We start from the raw sequence: 19904 nt of genomic DNA on the forward strand, positions 1-19904 counted from the left end.
GAGACATCCTCCCCTGGCCTGCCCCAGCTAAGGTGGGAATGGGTGGGATGGGGAGAATGTGGGGGTCCCGGACTAGGGGTGTGATCATGTAGGGAGTGGTCACAGGGGTTACTCTCCTGACCCCCAGCTTCTCCCCCACAAAAATTTCCCCACCAGTTGCTGTCCCGGCCACTGGCGGGCCGGGATGCTTTGTTTACTTAGGTTTACCTCCATGCCTGTGGGCACTCGAGGTAAACAAACCATCTCAGCCCGCCAGTGGCTTATCCTGATGGCCTGGGAGCCAAAGTTTGCCGACCCCTGAATTATAGGGTCGGCTAATGAATGGGTCATAAAAAATTTCCATTTTTACTTATCCATCTTGCGGGGGTCGGCTTATAAACGAACCGGCTTATGATCAAGTATATACAGTACTAAATTACTGTGTTTCTGATCTCACATTTCCTTCATCTAAAGATGAAATGACTGTGTCTGGTGTTTATTTGAAGTTTTGGGTAATAACTTCAGTATATTGTGTTATTGGTACGAAACAACATAGAAATAAAATGTATTGGAGTGTGACAGACTTTAAATTGGCATTTTCATTATCTTAAATATATAGACCTGTGGGTACCTCCATAACTATAGAGCATTCAGCTTTACTGAAGTACATTCCAAGGTTATGTAACCATGTTATTATTTTACAGGTAACAAGGATGAAATAGACAATTTACTGGATGAAATTGCAGCACTCAGACATGCCCTTTCTTACCAGAATGATTACATCACCGGTACAGCAGATCCATTCAAAAGAAGGGGATATTGGTATTATATGCCATCATCATCACAAGTATGAAAACTAACATGGGATTTTGTGGAAAGTAATTTGATATGGAAAAATTATATTATGAACCTCATTAATATTTGGAGAAGGAACTAGAGGGAAAGCTGATGGGTGTAAAAAAGACAAATGTTGGAATACCAACTTTAAACTTTCATACCTCCATATTCTGTACAAAATGTATGTTTCATAATACAGCTGCTTAGAACCTTGTTAATTTGGGTTTTTCTCTTTTCAACACAGGGAGTCATAGACTTTAGGGTCAGAAGGGACCATTATGATAGTCTAGTCTGACCTCCTGCGCAATGCAGGCCACAGAATCTCACCCACCCACTCCTGTAATAAACCCCTAACCTATGTCTGAGCTATTGAAGTCCTCAAATCATGGTTTAAAGACTTCAAGGTGCAGAGAATCAGCAAGTGATGTGTGCCCCACGCTGCAGAGGAAGGTGAAAAACCCCCAGAGACTCTGCCAATCTGCCCTGGAGGAAAATTCCTTCCTGACCCCAAATATGGTGATCAGCTAAACCCTGAGCATGTGGGCGAGACTCACCAGCCAGATACCCAGGAAAGAATTCTCTGTAGTAACTCCGATCCCACCCCATCTAACATCCCATCACAGGCTATTGGGTATATTTACCACTAACAGTCAAAGATCAATTAATTGCCAAAATTAGGTCATCCCATCCTACCATCCCCTTCATAAACTTATCAAGCTTAGTCCTGAAGCCAGATATGTCTTTTGCCCCCACTGCTCCCCTTGAAAGGCTGTTCCAGAACTTCACTCCTCTGATGGTTAGAAACCTTTGTCCAATTTCAAGTCTAAACTTCCTGATGGCCAGCTTATATCCATTTGTTCTTGTGTTCACATTGGTACTAACCTTAAATAATTCCTCTCCCTCCCTAATATTTATCCCTCTGATATATTTATAAAGAGCAATCATATCCCCCCTCAGCCTTCTTTTGGTTACACTAAACAAGCCAAGCTCTTTGAGTCTCCTTTCATAAGACAGGTTTTCCATTCCTCGGATAATCCTAGTAGCCCTTCTCTGTACCTGTTCCAGTTTGAATTCATCCTTCTTAAACATGGGAGACCAGAACTGCAAACAGTATTCCAGATGAGGTCTCACCAGTGCCTTCTACAACAGTACTAATACCTCCTTATCTCTACTGGAAATCCCTCACCTGATGTTGTATTTTATCCCAATTACCCTTGACCTCAATGTCCTTAACTACTTTCTCCTTCAAATTTTTTTCCAAGACCTTGCATACTACAGATGACAAACTGACAGGCCTGTAGTTACCTGAATCACTTTTTTTTCCTCCTTTCTTAAAAATAGGAACTGTTAGCAATTTTGCAGTCATACAGTACAACCCCTAAGTTTACAGATTCATTAAAAATTCTTGCTAATGGGCTTGCAATTTCATGTGCCAGTTCCTTTAATATTCTTGGATGAAGATTATCTGGGCCTCATGATCATAATTAAACTAAATTATTTAGTCCCATTAAGCTGTTCGAGTTTGGCTTCTACCTTGGATGTGGTAATATCTACCTCATATCCTCATTCCCATTTGTCATCCTGCCATTATCCCTAAGCTCCTCATTAAAGACTGATGCAAAGTATTTGTTTAGATATTGGGCCATGCCTAGATTATCCTTAACCTCCACTCTATCCTCAGTGTTTAGTGGTCCCACTTCTTTATTTATTTTCTTCTTATTTATATGGCTATAGAACCTTTTACTATTGATTTTAATTCCCTTTGCAAGCTCCAACTCTACATGGCTTTTGGTCTCTCTCACTTTATCCCTACATGTTCTGACCTCAATAAGATACCTTTCCTTGCTGATCCCTCCCATCTTCCACTCCTTGTAGGCTTTCTGCTTTTTCTTAATCACCTCTCTGAGATGCTTGGTCTACAATTCCTGCCTATGAATTTTTTTCCCTTTCTTTGGATGCAGGCTTCTGATAGTTTCTGCAACTTTGACTTGAAGTAATTCCAGGCCTCCTCCGCCTTTAGATCCACAAGCTCTTCAGTCCAATCCACTTCCCTAACTAATTTCCTTAATTTTTTTAAGTTAGCCCTTTTGAAATAAAAAACGCTAGTCACAGATGTATTTTTGTTTATCCTTCCATTCAGTTTGAACTGAATTAACTTATGATCACTCAAACCAAGGTTGTCCCCTACAACTATTTCTTCTATGAGGTCTTCACTATTCACCAAAACCAAATCTAAAATGGCATCTCTTCTTGTTGGTTCAGCAACTACTTGGTGAAGGAATCCATCAGTTATCGCATACAGGAAAGTCTGAGTGCTATTATTATTACTAGCACTTGTCCTCCAGTCTATATCTTGGAAGTTAGTCTCCCACGATCAGACAATTCCCATTAGTATTTACTTCATTAAAAACGTTTAAGAGGTCTCTATCCATATCCAAATCAGATCCCTGCGGTCTGTAGCACACCCCAAGCACTATCCCAGGAGAGGCTCTAGTAGCTTCTCCAAATGTGATTTTTGCCCAGACAGACTCTGTCTTATCCATTCCATCACTTCTTATTTCTTTACAGTCTACCTCATCACTGATATACAATGCTACTCCACCACCTTTGCCTTTATTTCTGTCTTTCCTAAACAGCACATAAGCCTTCAATACGTGTACTCCAGTCATGACTATTATTCCACCATGTTTGTTATCCCTATAATATCTGGTTTCAGTGTAACTCTAGTTCCTCCACTTTGTTCCCTAAGCTTCCTGCATTGGTGTACAAACATCTTAATTTTTGCTGTTTGGCTTCGCTCACATTCTTTACCCGATTAGGCACATGCATTCTACTGCCAGTATCACCTGTTAGACTGGTATCTACACTACCCTTCCTCCTTATGTCCATTCTCCTACCCACGGCTGTATCTTTTCTTACTTCGTTTTCTTCCTTCTCAGTGTTAAAATCTGGCATGGAGATAACCTGGACATCTCCCAACCATCTTCCCCAAATTCCTAGTTTAAAGCTGTCTTAATCAGTTGTGCCAGCCTCCATCCTAGAAGTCTATTTTCCTCCCTACTCAGGTGAAGTCCATCCCAAGAGAACAGTCCTCTGTCCATGAATGCCTCCCAGTGGCCATACATCCCAAAGCCCTCTTTATATCACCACTGCCTGAGCCATCTGTTGATCATCATAATCTTGTCACACCTTTGTTGCCCTTCTCTAGGAACAGGCAGAATCCCACTGAAGATCGCCTTGATTTCCTTAAGCGTCTTTCCCAGCCTGGCATAGTCTCCCTTGATACGTTCCAGTGAGAATCTAGCCATTTCATTTGTTCCCACGTGAAGGACAATCAGTGGATTCTTTCCCGCTCAGATCCTCTTCAGCCTCAGGTCCACATCCCGTATCTTAGCACCCAGCAGACAGCACAACCTTCTGTTCTCTGGATCAGCTCTGGTTACAGGCCTGTCTATTCTTCTCAGTAAGGAGTCCCCAATCACATAGACCTGTCTTTTCCTGGTGATGGTGCAATTCTCTGGTCTATCCCCTATTCCCTCTGGCTGCAAGTCCTCTCGATTCCTATTCTCCCTTGCAATCCTCTGCAACCCATCCTGTATCCTCTTCCCCTCTTCCTATAGAACTAGCTACTTTTCTCTTCTTCCTTACCCTCCCATCTTCAGTGACCACCTGCTGTGCCCCTTCTTCATTTTCCAACTCCGCAAACCTGTTCCTGAGCTGTATTTCTCCTTCACTAGCCCATCTTTTCCTCTGCCTGGTTCTCTTAGTCACGTGCTTCCACTGTCCGATTTCCTCACCCAACAGTCTCCCCTCAGAGTTCTTTGGTCCTGCTTCCATCTGCAAGTCTGAGCTTTTCCTTTCAGCCTTCTCATGTCTTTGCTCCATCATCTGCTCGAACCCCCTTCCAAACTAAACCAGAATTTCCACTTGCATCTCCAGTCCTCGGATCTTTTCTTCCATCAGCTCTATCAGGCGACACTTCATGCAGACAAAACTCTTTTCAGGTACCCCCTCCAGGATCATGTACATACCGCAGCTTCCACATCCAGTCATCTTCATGATAGTTGATGTTTGCATATTTATGTTGGCATGTTCTGTCCACACCACACATGCGATCTCTTATACTACATTGAAGTATGTAGAGTCATGCACCGTCTTGTCTCTTACAAGTCAGCTCTTTGCAAAATTCAGTACGTTGCAAAGGGCTTCCCAGTTAGTCATACAAATTAGCAGCATTCCAGTGCATGTTATAGTGTTTCAGGGTTTAATTTAAGCCACACCCGAGACAGCAAAGAACATGTATCTTTAAAGGACAAGTGTCAAGATTTTATTTAAAACAAACAAAATGTTGAAGAATCCCAGATTAGCACAGAATCTAAACTATACACTTATTTAAAGCTAACAGTTCTCAAAATAGCTTGTCTACTGACTCTGTCCTTCTCAATTTTGTATTCAAATTTCATTTTAATTATTTAATTAACTGTTTTGAAAGCTACTGAACATTTCAAGCAGAGCACACCCCCTTTATTGCTAACCTAATAGCCCATTTAAATCCCCGTCTAACTCAATGTCAACTTCACTAACTGGAATAGTGGAGAAACATCACAAAAGCTCAAACAAAAAATAAGTTGTGTGGAGATTTATTTAAAAAAAAATATTGCAGACCTCCAAATCTAGTTTTTAATCACTGTTCCTGCTCTAACTATCGATGATAGGCCAAAAGGAGCCATATCTAATAAGACAAGTTCTCAGACTTTCTCAAGTGCAGATAATTTTTGTGCAGAGATTGTCTTGTTTGTCATCTGCCTTCCAACTTGTGATCCCATAACAACCCCATGGCAGCCACACCTGTTGCTTACATGGACATAGCAACAATTAAGTATGCCTTAAATACTTCCCTATCTTTTAATTCAGTGTAGCAGCTGGAAACAGTAAAAAGCACCATGTGATCAACCAGTTCTTTGAAGACCAGTTTGCAAACTGGTCTTCAATCAGATGTTTATTTTTTACTATTTGTTACTTCTAGAATTTAAACTTGCATTGCTCTTTGGGTTTTTAGGTCTCAACTCCTGGTTCTCACAGCACAAAAGACTCTGGAGTTGGCTTACAGTATCCTGTCTCATCCTGGCATTGCCAGGGCAGGCAAATAAGGAAGGAAGATTGTGTCTCACCCATTGCAAGAGGATGCTGGGTTTATTCCCCAGTCAGGAGTGGGTTCTCCAAATCACATTCCAATAAAGGTATGTTAGTTTGATCATACTATGATGTTTAGGGAAATACAAACTGCTTATTTATTTAAAGTTCAGAGAGAATTTTCTGCGCATCAGTGACTGAATTAAAAAAAAAGTTTTATTAGTGTTGAGCTTTTTATTCAGTCTGAATACTTAACATAACTCTTGATTCGAGCCTTTCTTTAGGAGATGCATAATTAATAATGTCAGGTATCAGAGGGGTAGCCGTGTTTGCTGCTTTTACAGATCCAGACTAAGAGTTCTGTGGCACCTTATAGACTAACAGATGTATTGGAGCATGAGCTTTCGTGGGTGAATACCCACTTCGTCGGATGACATGCATCCGACGAAGTGGGTATTCACCCACGAAAGCTCCAATACATCTGTTAGTCTATAAGGTGCCACAGAACCCTTTGCTGCTTTTACATTATTAATAATGTTGTTAACTAAAAAAGAAATCATTACAATTTTGGGTTTTTTCCTCTACAGATGATGAACATAGAGAAAATAATGGAGGAGATGGTGAAATGAAAGCTCCCAGTGACTCTCCCTTTGTAGCACCTCCTGGTTCAGTTATTTATACTGTCCTTCCAGATGGTGCCCCTGTACCTCAGGGGACTGTAGTTTATGGACCTCCTCCTATACCAACCAGTGGTAGACCAGTTGCTCCTGGAACAGTTGTCTTTGGACCACCTCCTGCTGGAACTCAGATTGTTTATGGCCCTGTACCTGCTAACTTTTCTGTCCCTCTCATTCCTATTGGAGTGCTTCACTGCAATGTGCCTGAACATCATGACTTGGTACGTGTATGGCACAGGCCCAGCTGTATACACTTGACTCAGAATAGGTGGTAGTGGTTTTTTAGTATCATCTGCTGTTTGGTTTTGAAAATAAATTTGTAAAACTACACAAATATTACTGACTCTGCTTATAAACCTCTCTTAACTTTTCCCTCTCACCATTTTTTCTCTAGCTAACAGTGTTCATTATTCCATCTTATCATTTCATGGATTATAGATTTGAAAAGCGTAAAACGGTTTCACTTAAATCCATATGCTCCTGCAGAGTATCATCTTGACTTTAAAAGCGTACTGGGAGACAGTTCTTAAGGATATGGTTTTCAAGAGACTGCACAGGAATTTGCTGGGTGGTGTTTGAATGGAAGATATACAGTTGGAGTTATACAAGTGGAGGCCATATGGCCCAGCAGATAAAGGCACAGGCCTGGAAGTAATAAGATGTGACTTTTAGTCATAACCCTGCAGCTAGATCACTGTTATATCTTGGGTAAATCTCTTGATCCTCAGTGCCTCCATTTTTCCATGTGTAAAATAGGGATATTGATATTTCCTTGCTTTTCTTAAGTGTTCTGAGATCTACAGACTAAAAGTTTTATATAGTCCCACAGCACAGGAATACAGCAGCTCCTCTAGTTTCAAACAACATTGTTAGCTTTGCCTTGGAACGTATTTGTTATGGAGGATTTTGTGGAGTCAGTCTTGTTCTAACTTTGTATTTGCGTGCATTCAGGAGAAGGAAATCTCAAGACTAGAAGATACTGTGTATCATTTAAGGTCTCAGAGATGTGAATATAAGCAGACAGGAGTATCTGAGCATAAACCTAATAAAGAGATGGAAAAATTGCATCAAAACATTGAAGATCTCTTGCATGAAAGGGAAGAGCTGGAGCGTGAAGTAGCAGAGCTACGTAAGACAGCCCAGAAACGCAGTAAACGCAAGTAAGAGTAGATGTTATATGTATTTAAAAGTATGCCTGTTCAGATTAATAGACTTTTCAAAATCTGTTAGTAAAGATGGTTCCACTGTATTACTATGCATAACTTTTGTTTCGGTAGTCTGTGTAAGAGTGTATACCTTTTTTGAAAGATTGGTCAGACCTTTTGCATTTGACTTTTGAATTATTTGGTTTGTTTGTTTCTCCCCTCCCTTTCTTTTAGGGACTTCATTGAAGGACATGTTGACAGTCTTATTATAGAGCTAGAGTTAGAAAAATCTCTCAAACATCACGAAGACATTGTAGATGAAATTGAATGTATAGAAAAGACTCTTCGAAAACGACGGGCGGAGCTCCGAGAGGCAGATCGACTTCTTGCAGAAGCTGAAACTGAACTTGAAATTACTCGGGGAAAAGTAAGTTGTTCTGTATTGTATCTGTTTGGTTTAAGGAAGATATTTGTGTTTAAATGGGTAGAATATTTATTTTCATGGTGCAAGGCAGATGCAGCCAAGGATGGTTAGATCTGAATCTAAAATTGTTCATTTGCTTTGATGAGAGGGAGATATGAAGGCAAGTTCTTATTCATTATTTTAAGTATAAATGGCAACTGTCTCGTTTTCTGTGAAGAACTTAAAAAGCCTGGGGAAATTTTCATTTTATGACTTAATTTTTGCACATTAATCAATCACCCCTTCCTCCTCATTACTAATAAACTTCCCTCAAACCAAGTATGCCAATTTGCCATACTTAGATATTAAGCCTTTTTATTTAAGTGACACCACCAAATGGAATTGCTGTGAATCTTGTTTCAGTAATTTAAAAAAAAAATCTATTTCTTTTCTAGACCAAAGAAACTATTCAGAAGTACAATCAAGCCAAGCAACACTTGTCTCGTACTGAGACTGATGCTGAGGAGCTAGAGCGAAGAGCTCAGGAGATGGCTGTTAAGCTTGTGAAAGCAGATCATCAGTTAAGGTACATTTCATATTTCTGGTTATATTGTAATGTAGATTCATGAAATGGAAGGAACAAAAGAAGGTGTGTTTCATATTTGAAAAATATGATGTTGCTTTCGGAGACCTAATGCTGTGATATTCTGAGAAATAATGAATGTATTTCAGGTTACTTCAGGCAGATACGAGGGATTTAGAACAGCACAAGACTAAACAAGAAGGTATCTTGAAAGAAATCAATAAAGTTGTATCAGCAAGAGATTCTGAGTTCCAGTCCTTAAGCCAGAAGATAGAAATGTTGACTGAAAGGTAAGTATTTAATTTATTTTAAACATACGTTTAGTTCATCTAATGGCAAAGAGAAGGGACTACCTAAGTATTCTTGAACATATTTTAACCCTAAATTTAATCATTAGTCTTCAGAAGCTGCAGGAAGATATTCAGATTGCAGAAGGTAATGAAGATCATCATCTCCAAATTCTTAAAGAAGCAGAAAATATTCTTCAAGGCAAAAAAACTGAGCTGGAAAGATTGAAAGATCAGGTAAATTTAAAGAAAAAAATCTGCCCACTCCATGCACTGGAAGTATAATCCATTATGTTCTGATCCTTATTTTTATTTTTTTTGTCAGAAGCACCTAATTTTGTAGGTTTATTTTAGTGTCAGTATCTCCTCAACATGAAGTTAATACTATTTTTAAATGGCTAGTCAATACATATTACAAATTAAATACTATAGGCACTTGCTCCTAAGAATGTTCACTTACACACCAGCGCATTGATAAATGAATTTTCACACCAGCCAAAATCTTCTTGATGTGTACATTACATGCCTATTCATTCTGCACTTTTATCACTTATTGTCAAGTACTTGTCAAGAAATCAGAGCTGAACAGTATATAAAACTTATCTGTAGAAATAATGTTATAATCCAAGTTTCCTTTAATCTCAAATTTGAATATATTAAAATTGAAGATATGTTCCATTTTTGTACGAAAAAATCTACAAAAATGTGGTGTTACTGTAATACTTAGCAGGTAGGCCTTCCATATTGTATTGTATTGTATGGAACTGTATACAGTTTTTGCAGAAAATATGCTGTAAATACAAGCTTAATGTGACAGTTGAATATATTACTACTTCCTTCTCTTCCACCTGTTGCTTCTATAATAACTAAGGCCCATCCCAAAAAAAACTTGTGCACATAAGTAATTTTGGTGAGCTCCATGGGACAACTCATATGCATAAAAGCTACTCATGGGCATAAACATTTGCTGGATTGGGGCTGTAGCTTCTTGGGTCAGGGACTTTTGGTTTTTTTTATTAAACTGTGTCTCTATACTGTGCCTAGCACAATGAGGATCAGGGCTCCAACAGGTTCTGCTAGATGCTGTCACAATAAAAATAATATTTTGAAAACTTTCCAAGAAAGACACTTTCTTTAGCAATAATTTGACCCCCTGGCATATTTTAATGTAGATGTGAAAGTAGTTTAGGCAGAAGATTGTTAAATTTTTCTTTGTACTGTAGATAGCAGCTAACCAGCAAGAGCTGCTGCTCTTGGACCAACTGTTGGGTCAAAAAAAAGAAGAGCTGCACCTCCTTCAAGATGGCATTGCTCAGAAGAAAGCAAACCTCAAAGAAGCTCTTCAAGAAGGGGAGATTGAAGTTACTGATAAACGACGACAAATAAAGGTAATTTTGCAAAAGTCTTTTACAGTTCTTAACTGTGTGTTTAGTTTAGTGAAAGAAAAAAGTTAAAATATTCAGTTTTAAAAAAATTTCCCCACCCCCTAAAAAATTGCTGTTTTGGTAGTACTAATGCATAAAGGGCCTGATCCGGATCAGTTAAAGTACAGAATTAGTCCCTTGGTTAATGTCTGGATCAGTGGTTCTCAACCCATTTACCATTGTGGGACGGACACACACACACTCTCACTCACTCTCTCTCCCTCCCTCCAAGTGGCCCATGGCGACAGGTTGAGAACCACTGGTCTGGATGAATGTAGCTAGAAAATTTCTGTTGCTGGGACAAATGGTTGCTGAAGAAAAATTAATCTGGCTAGTCTGTGTAAAATATCCCATAACAACAACATCAGTCTTCTGTCCTCAGTTTTCTGGAAGAAAATTGTTGATTCTAGGTATTTATATTTCTGGTGGAAAGAGAAATCTTAGTGGCCCCGCTGTCAGTTCTGCCCTGGTATTGTGAAATTAAAATTCAGCACCAAGACTGATATTGTAAAGCTTTTTCTTTTTAAGTTTATTTAAGGGATATTGTTAGATTTATGTAGGTCTGTAAAATCAAAAGTTTACAGACTTCAAGAGCAATAGAAATGTTTTCAGTTAAAATATTTCTTCAAAGATGATCTGCAGTTGCATTCTTTCATGTTTGCAACCCAAACACTGCAGCATTGTGCTAAAACATGAGCTCAAGTGAAACTGACTAGTCTATTTTTATTATCCAAACTAAATTAAATGCAAAAAAGTAAACACAGCAAGAACGGTGATCTTAAAAAAATAATTCGAAGTGAATTAATCTCTCGTTAGTAGTACAGCTAAGGATTTTTTTAAACATGATTTTAACCCTGGCATATTGCTATAGGAAGTAAGGTCATTTCTGGAACAGCTGAATGCTCAGAGAGGAGAGCTGAATGCCCAGATAAATGAAAAAAGAACACACCTTTCCCTCATAAAGCAGGACATTGGAAAAGAAGAAGAAAATCTGCAGGGTGTACTAGGACAAATAACTAAACATAAGACAGGTATGTCTCCGATGCCGTGATACATTATTTTGTACAGGCTTGGAATGTACATAGATTTTTTTTTTTTAAGAACACTTAAAGTTCTGCTTTTTCCTTTCCAGCTCATACTGATTTTTAAACTGTTTCAAGTTATTCACATTATTATCAGACACTTGTCAAAGAAATTGCTTAAAACACACTGCTTTACATTTCTTTTCTGGAATGAAGTCAAAATTTGAATGTAAGTTTTATTGAAAACCTGTCATGGGTTAAATATCTTTAGAAGTTTCAGAAGTGAAAGTCCTGTTTTCTCCCCTTCAATTAAGAATGGGTTTTCACTAAACATGTGAGATGGGGCACTGCCCTCAAGCACACCTCCTCCCATTGCAGCCCTACACTTACACAGCCACAGCACCCTCCTGGCAGTTTGAATCATTTACTCAGACATGGGTTCTAAAACCAAAATTCCCCATGTGCGGGATCTCATTAACTCCTTTTATAGTGCACAAAACCCCCTCCTCAAGTCCAGCACTTCTTTTGACCCTGGCGCTAATAATGACAAGCATTTTCTCCCAAGTTCAAGAGTCCCCAGCAATCCTCCCCGAGTTGGCTTATCATTCAAAGAGTCTCACTGGCCCAGATCCACAAAGGGACTTAGGCATTCGAGCATTGCACCACCTAAGGGGGAAAAAAAACAAACAGGAACCACACTGATCCACAAAGCCTGAGTTAAGCACTTAAGCTCAGTGTACAGTGACTGGGGAGAAATAAGCACCTTAGAACACAATCCACAAAAGCCAACACGCTAGGTGGGGAGTTGCCTAAGCTAGCAAATGGAAGATGACAACAAGAGGGATGTATCATAAGCCTCACCCTTCTTACAGGGGGCCTAAGCCTGAGCTTCAGAGAGGTGCCTATCTCTGCTTAGTGATCTGTGAACAGGAACCTGTCTCCTAGAGTCAGGCGGCGTAGGCACCAAAGTAGTTCCTTGCAGGAATGATTTAGGTACCTGCCTCATGCCACACACAATGGAGGAGGGGCAGTGAGGTGAAGTGGTGGTGGTGCCAGTGCCTAGTTTATAACTATTAGCCCTGTGGTCAGAGCACTTGATTGGGATGTGGGAGACCCATATTCAATTCCCCCATCTCCATCAGAGGGGGAGAAAGTATTTGAACAGGGGTCTCCCACCAATCAGGTATGTGCTCTAACCACTCAGCTATGAAATCTTTTGATGTGGGGCTCCTTCAGTCTCTCCTGCTGAAGCTGTTCCACTGTGGATAAATAATGAAAGAGTGAGTGGAGCAGGGAGACTTGAACCCTGGGTCTCCCACCTCCCTAACCACCAAGCTACAGACTTATTCCCTCCCCCTCCCACTGTCTGGCCCAGTGACTATTCTATGAGCACACCTACTGTATCAGGCCCTGCACACGAGACTCATCCACCTATCTTCTCCAGTTTGTGAGCCACTGTGCGGCTTAGGTGGGAGACCGGCATCCAGACACCAGCCTGAGGCAGAAACATAGGCTCCGAGGGCACTTTTACTCCAAAAACTTACCTGCCAAGTCAGTTTAGGCACCTACGGAGTTTGCAGGAGTTTTTTGGTTCACAGCAGAGCCTAAAAGTGTATTTGGGGGCTTAAGTAACTTTTGTAGATTGGGGCTTCTCTTCTTAAATCAGGAGTCCTCAGCTCTCCTGAAGCTGGGTTATACTTCAGACCAGTTGTAGCCCTCAGTCAGCTTTTCTGCAGGTATTCTCTTTTTATTCACTCCTTTCACCTGGCAGCTTGGAGAGATTAGTAGGCAGTCATCATCATCATCATCCCAGTAGCATCTCTAAGACCTTCCCTCCTTTGGAGACCCTTATTCAACTGACTCTGTTAGCCTTTTATCAGGCTCGGGTGCCAATTAGTCAGCTACCTGGCAGTGAGCCAGGTGGACCAAGATGGGCTCATTCTCCATAATAAATTCCATCATAGGTAGACTAGGCCCTGACTCCCCTTAAAGGGCCAGCTACTCTGTGACAATGGGTACAGTATATTTGGAATTGCATATAAAAATCTCAATTTAAAGAACACTAATTGCAAAATTAAGCACTCAAAAATTAGAAAACTCTTGTGCATATGCATTGTAAGACAGCCTTTCATTATCAAATATTGTATTTTCCTCTACTTCACTCAGTGCAGAGGAATTGTGCCCACTGATGTTTTTAGAAGTCATTCACACTCTGTGAATTCTTAAAAATTCTAAAGTGGCTCCTTTAGTGAATGGGACACTCTTGGCAACAAAGTTCATTTAGGTGAATCCTGTTTTAATGCATCTTTGCAACCATAGTGTTTTGGTTTTCCTATAACTGACTTGGTTTTATTTATTTATTTCAATTAGAACTGAAACACATTCTGGAAATGTTGCAGCTTGAAAATAATGAACTGCAAGGTCTAAAACTACAACATAGCCAAAAAGTTAATGAATTAGAAAAGACTCAAGTTGCAGTACTAAAGGTAGGTGTGTGGCAGAATAGGTAACTGAACTCTGGTCTCCCAAGTCCCAGGTTCATGCCCTAACCACTTCACTATCCTTCCTCTCAAAGAACCTCCATTAAATCTGACACAATGCAGTAGAAAGTGCCAGTGTGCAGTTTATATTTCATGATAACTTGTAAAATCACAGGCTGTTTGCCTTTGTGTATAGTTTAGTGACAGGAGTAAGTGACTTGGAGCTAAGATCAAAAGTGCTGTATATGCAGGCTGCAATGAACTCTGGGAACTTTGCAGATAAAAGTCCTATGTAGATGTACAGAAAGATGGTGTTAGCTTGGGTTTATTTTATTTTTTTAATATCTGCATCTGTTACTATATTTATGTCTTATTTCACAGGAGAAATTAGAGTTAGAGAATCTCCAGCAACTGTCCCAGCGTCAGAGAGGGGAAGTGGAGTGGCAGAGACAGCTCCTTGAGAAAGACCAGCAAGAAAAGGAGGTGCTGGCTTCTCAAATGCGGACTCTGGAAAATAGTACTGAATCTTTGAGAAAAGAAAAGCAACAACTTGAAGAAAACTGTCAGAGTTTGGAGAGAAAATTGTCACAAACTAAAAAGTGGGTGAAATAAACTTTTTCAAAGATCAGTGATTGGAGAGCCTTTGTTCTCACGAATTACTGTTTACATTTATTGTCATGAACAACCTGTTCCTTTTTAAAAAAGGATAAATGACTATACTATCCATTACTGTGGAGATGTCTTCTTTTAATCATTCCTACTGTGGCTTGTGACTATGTTTAGAACTTCAATTGAACACTTGCTACATCTTTGATACTATGGCAGTGTAGAAAGAGACAATTTGAAAGCAACATGTTCAGTCTTGAAATGGGACAGGAGATATTACTTCCCATAAAACTGCCTGCAGTAGTATAGCTATTTAAAAAAAATCCTTGCCAAATATTTTAAACAGACCAAGAATGTGTTGTTTTTTCACATTTTACAGAAATTTAACTGCTATTGAAGATAGTAGCAAAGCTGCACTGTCTAATGTAGAGGAAATGGACTTAAATGTCAGAAAACTGCAACAGGAAATTGATCAATTAAACAGACACAAAAAATCACTAAATGAAGACATTGCAGTAATAGAGCAGCATCTTCAAGGTAAAGAAAAGTTGTGAATTTTGTTTGTGACAATTTATAGCTTCATATTTGTACTTAAAGCCACAGTGTATGTCAATCAGTTATATAATGTAGCATGCTAAGTGATATATCATGGTTTAAATTACAGTTTTCTATTAGACTCATTCTTTAACTATTATAAGAAGCTCTTTCTGTGTGCATAACTGACACACACAGTGTGTGGGGTTAATTCATGGATTGTCAGTTTAGATTATTTTCTTTTCTTTTCCCAAACATGTTTTGTTTTCCGTAGAAAAAAAGGAAGAGCTGGATACACTGACGGGTGAACTGAGTGACTCCAGGCAACAACTTCAGCTGGTAGAACAGGTTAGCTTTGCTTAAAGATTAAATATATGCTTAATCAAAAACTAAAAACTACATTACAACAACGCAAACACTGAAGCATAAACCAAGGGATGATTTTTCATTATCCCACGGTTTCATATTTTTTTCATCTATGTATTGTAATACAGCCGTTTTCTGGATCTGTGCAGATTAGGGTGACCAGATGTCCCAATTTTATAGGGACAGTCCCAATTTTGGGGTCTTTTTCTTATATAGGCTTCTATTACTCCCCACCCCGTCTTGATTTTTCACACTTGCTGTCTGGTCACCCTAGTGCATATTAGCTCAAGGGTGCAGGCTTTACAGGTTGTTTAGATATTTTAGACTTCCATCATGAGGAAAAAATCCTAAATGAGCTCGAGTCACTTGGAGCACAATACCATTTTAACTAGCTTCCAAGATTTTTTGTTGTTGTTAACACATGGAAGGAAGGGTGACCTGTGACAATGTTCAAGTCCAAAGTATAAATTTCACAGTTTAAGATATGTCCTCTTCCAACTCGGTAGAAATTTTACCAATCCTGCAATCATCAACAGCTAATTTTGGACATCGGCAATAAGGTAACATAAGGTTGGCAGAATATGGCCCAGTGAGAGGACTGTTTTGTATAGGATGCTTAGAGAATATATTTTGAGCCACTATTCACATGATTTTATATTTGACCTATAATGCAGGATCTGAAAAATACCACAAGGCATCAGGATGAGTTGCTTAGAGAGCAGGCAACCCTAAAAGAAGACATCAGTGAATGTTTAAAAAAGTATAAGGATTGCCAAGAGAGACAGAAAAGGAAGGAGAACCAACTGCAGCAGCTTCAGAGAGAAATAGAAGAGAGGGAACTGGAACTAGCCAAACAAGAAATGGTATGAGACTCAGATTCTCTCTCTCTTGTCTTTGCATGACTTGTGGAGACATTTTGCTTCTAAAATTATTTTGGCAAAAAGGGCGTAGGTGTGAGTTTGCAATTTAATATAATACCTCTATCTAAATGTTTTTTTTAATTTCATTTGGCGAGAAATAGCAATAAAGCATGAGATTTGACGTTCTGGAACAGAAACTTTTATACTACAAAACAATGGCAATCCATTAATAATAAGAAAGAGCCAGATTCTCCCCTGTGGTGTGACCACTTTGTGCTGAAATGCAGCACAAAGCTTTCTTAAAGCAATGGGAGGATCATCCCAGTGTAAGGGAATCTTTTTGCAGAAGAAGGTTGGTACATGGTATCTATTCCACCTCACACCTACCCTTCTGGCTGCAGGTGTCGATGGTATCTCAAGGGAAAATGGATAATTGCTGAGGTTTCTGTGCACCCTTTTATCCTCAGCTGTTGATAGTTAGCAGAACTTAAAGCAGCTCTTAAGCTGTTCTGACCTTCACCAGGGACTTAAGCAAGCATATTGCTGATTTAGGATCGTGGGAGCATAAGGGCTGGATAAACTGAGACACGATCAAAAATTGAGTTTCAACATAAATAAACCAGGAAAAATGTTAATGAAATTTACCCTTTCACATTTTGACCAGCTATAAAGCTACTTGGAATTTGATACATTTTGAAAAATCAGGTTTTTTTAATTGTGAATTTTTTTTCTTTTGACATCAGTTCTATTCATATTTTACATCTCTCTCCCACACCACATTGCTGTGTGTGCTCATCAACTGCAGATGAAGATCTGGGCCTCTGTGTGTGTTACAATAATAGTAGATAACTAGAACTAATTTCTCATATTAGTTATTTTTTTCCATGTATAGAAGCCACAATCTTATTGAAATAAACCATCATACTTATAACAGTTGTGTTTCATGGACAGCAGTTTTGCATCTGAGAGAATGCTATTAGTGTTGGTCTGATGAGTCAACAGTTAGCTTATTGCAGTGCTGTCACACATTGATATTGGCAGTGGCTGGATGCATCTGAGAGACTCAACATCTATAGAAGAGAACTCTGAGCACCAGTGTCATGTACAAACATCCTGCTTAGTATCTAGCCTAATGAGCAGTAGTACAGTTTGGGGGGAAACTGAACTCTTGTTAAAAATTTTATGTAGAAAGAAAACTAAAACCTACCATTTCATGGGAAATTAAAAAATAGAAAAAAGGGGTTCTGACTCCCCCCCCCGTCGTCTTTTTCTAATAGAATCTATGGTGATGGTATTCGTTATTGAGCTGATACTACCCAACTGTCTCAACAAAAGTTAATACTTGACATCCTGTCTTTGTAGATTCTTCAGCACCTCAAGGCAGACATTGCGTGTGAAGAAAAAAAATTAGAAGAGTATACAGCTAAATTGAAAGATCAGAAACAACTCTTGGAACAGGAGCTGACAGACCAACAAAGTAAATTTGAGCAGGCAATAGCTAAAGTGAGATTGGCAGAAGAAAGGGTTGAGAAACTGGAAAAGGAGGAGACCTGGTATACAGCACTGGAAGAAACAGTGAGAAAAACCAGTAAGATACTACTTACGTGCATATAACTATGATATCATATGAGGGCTGATCCAAACCCCATTGAAGTCAGTGAGAGTCTTTCTACTGACTTTGCTGGGCTTTGGATCAGGCCACTGAAGCAGATTCTTAATAAATATTGATTGAGCTTCCCTACTTGGGGATGGAGAGTTCCCAGGTTGATTTCGCTAGACCCAGTTGTTTTACTGTTTGTTTAGACCAGTGCTCATGAAAATGAGAAAAATTGCATGGTAGTAATTTTCATAGGATTTGATCTTGACAGCATGAATATTACAGAAGGAAAAAGCAATTCCTGCTCTGTTCGGTTAACCAGCAAGACGAGTGTGAAGAACTGTAAAATGAAATCGAATTGAAAAAGAAATGTCATGATCTCATAAAGGGACTTGATAATAATTGGAGAATAATCTCTAAATACAACTTCAACCACTGAAGACCAATGGAATTTCATTTTAGTGCCCTCTTGCACTTTTTTAGTGGCAAGAGTTTTTAATATGAGTTTTTTTTAAGATAAAACAGAAGTTAGTATTATTTTCAGTCTTGCTCAGTTTCTCCACCGTAAAAGAACCAGTTAGCACAGCAGTATGGAGAAGTTGCGGGTCCCTGAAAACTGAAGAAACTATGGGTTTTGTGTATAGAAACTTTAAAGTAAGGAACAGGAGTACTTGTGGCACCTTAGAGCCTAACACATTTATTTGAGCATAAGCTTTCGTGGGCTACAGCCCACTTCATCAGATGCATAGACTGGAACATATAGTAAGAAGATAGATAGATACATACACACACACAACATGAAAAGGTGGAATTTGCTTACCAACTGTAAGAGGCTAATTAATTAAGATGAGCTATTATCAGCAGGAGAAAAAAAAACTTTTGTAGTGATAATCAGGATGGCCCAGTCGACAAGTATATTGTCAAGAGTATATTGACAAGAAGGTGTGAGGATACTTAATACAGGGAAATAGATTCAATATGTGTAATGACTCTGAAACCTTTAAATTAGGGACTTCTAGATCTTTTGTTGCATGTTACTCCCCCTCCCCCGTTGATTCTGCAATTAGTGCCATACACCCAATGTGAGTGGATACATTGACTTTCTGCTGATAAAAGTGATGGTGTTGTTTTTTTTATTTAATTCCAGGACATCAGCTCTCAGAAAAAGAAACACAGTTACAAGAAAAAACCCAAGAGATTTCATCCCTCCAGAAAGAACTGGAACTCTCAAAGGCAGAGTTAAACCACGTCCAAGATCAGATCCTGTCAGAGAGGAAGAAAGCAGAAAAGCAAATCACAGGTCTGAAGGAAGCAATCAAAACGCAAAGGACCCAGCTTGAGAGAGCACTTCATGTATGTTTTCATTATGTTGCTATAAAAAGAACAATTTTAATTACTTGGCATTTTTCTTTAGAGAGAAAAATCCTGTATGTCCTTTTGAGCCTACAGGATACAATTCAGACAGTCAGCTCAGAAGTCAGTCACCCACACTCTGCTGTTCCTACGATGCCATGCACTCTCTTAGTGCACTCTAAATGGGATCAACTAACTGTTCACAACAACACTATTTTAAGTCAGATAAATGATTTTATATTTACATGTATGTTTGTTTTTTTTCTTAAATGAGTTTGTCCATAGGGAAACAAAGTAAAGTTTCAGCAATTTTCACATTTATATCTTAGGAAAAAGAGCATGAAAACAGTTTTTTGCAGAAAGAAATGGCATCAGTAGAACGAGTGGCACACGATAATCATGAACGAGCAAAACGCCTGATTAAGGAGCTGGGCGAGATCCAACTGGATTATTTGGATCTCAAATCACAGGTAGTCTAGTACCTAACCATAATTCCATTTTTTTTAATGGAAAGTTTTTGCATGGAAATTATGTATTTTCTAAACAAGTTCATTTTCAATCTGCCTGTGTTCACTTCTGTTATTAGCACGAATAAATGCGTTTAAAATGTCCAAACAG

The 19904-nt window shown here is 39.0% G+C and overlaps 1 protein-coding gene across 3 annotated transcripts in view; it reads left to right on the top strand.

Moving 5' to 3' along the window:
- CNTRL (centriolin) overlaps window positions 1–19904 on the top strand; it is a 59517-nt gene that overhangs the window by 33676 nt on the left and 5937 nt on the right. For all 3 annotated transcript variants that reach the window (XM_044992282.1, XM_044992283.1, XM_044992284.1), the window contains 18 exons: window positions 684–826; window positions 5876–6056; window positions 6537–6847; window positions 7578–7786; window positions 8006–8198; window positions 8630–8760; window positions 8907–9047; window positions 9155–9281; window positions 10268–10432; window positions 11340–11499; window positions 13861–13976; window positions 14352–14569; window positions 14956–15113; window positions 15385–15458; window positions 16151–16339; window positions 17699–17924; window positions 19081–19286; window positions 19616–19756. In XM_044992282.1, coding sequence (XP_044848217.1) covers window positions 684–826; window positions 5876–6056; window positions 6537–6847; window positions 7578–7786; window positions 8006–8198; window positions 8630–8760; window positions 8907–9047; window positions 9155–9281; window positions 10268–10432; window positions 11340–11499; window positions 13861–13976; window positions 14352–14569; window positions 14956–15113; window positions 15385–15458; window positions 16151–16339; window positions 17699–17924; window positions 19081–19286; window positions 19616–19756 — 3089 coding nt within the window. The remainder of the gene's footprint in view (window positions 1–683; window positions 827–5875; window positions 6057–6536; window positions 6848–7577; window positions 7787–8005; window positions 8199–8629; window positions 8761–8906; window positions 9048–9154; window positions 9282–10267; window positions 10433–11339; window positions 11500–13860; window positions 13977–14351; window positions 14570–14955; window positions 15114–15384; window positions 15459–16150; window positions 16340–17698; window positions 17925–19080; window positions 19287–19615; window positions 19757–19904) is intronic.

This window comes from Mauremys mutica, chromosome 18 (assembly GCF_020497125.1).
Source record: "Mauremys mutica isolate MM-2020 ecotype Southern chromosome 18, ASM2049712v1, whole genome shotgun sequence".
Taxonomy (NCBI): Eukaryota; Metazoa; Chordata; order Testudines; family Geoemydidae; genus Mauremys; species Mauremys mutica.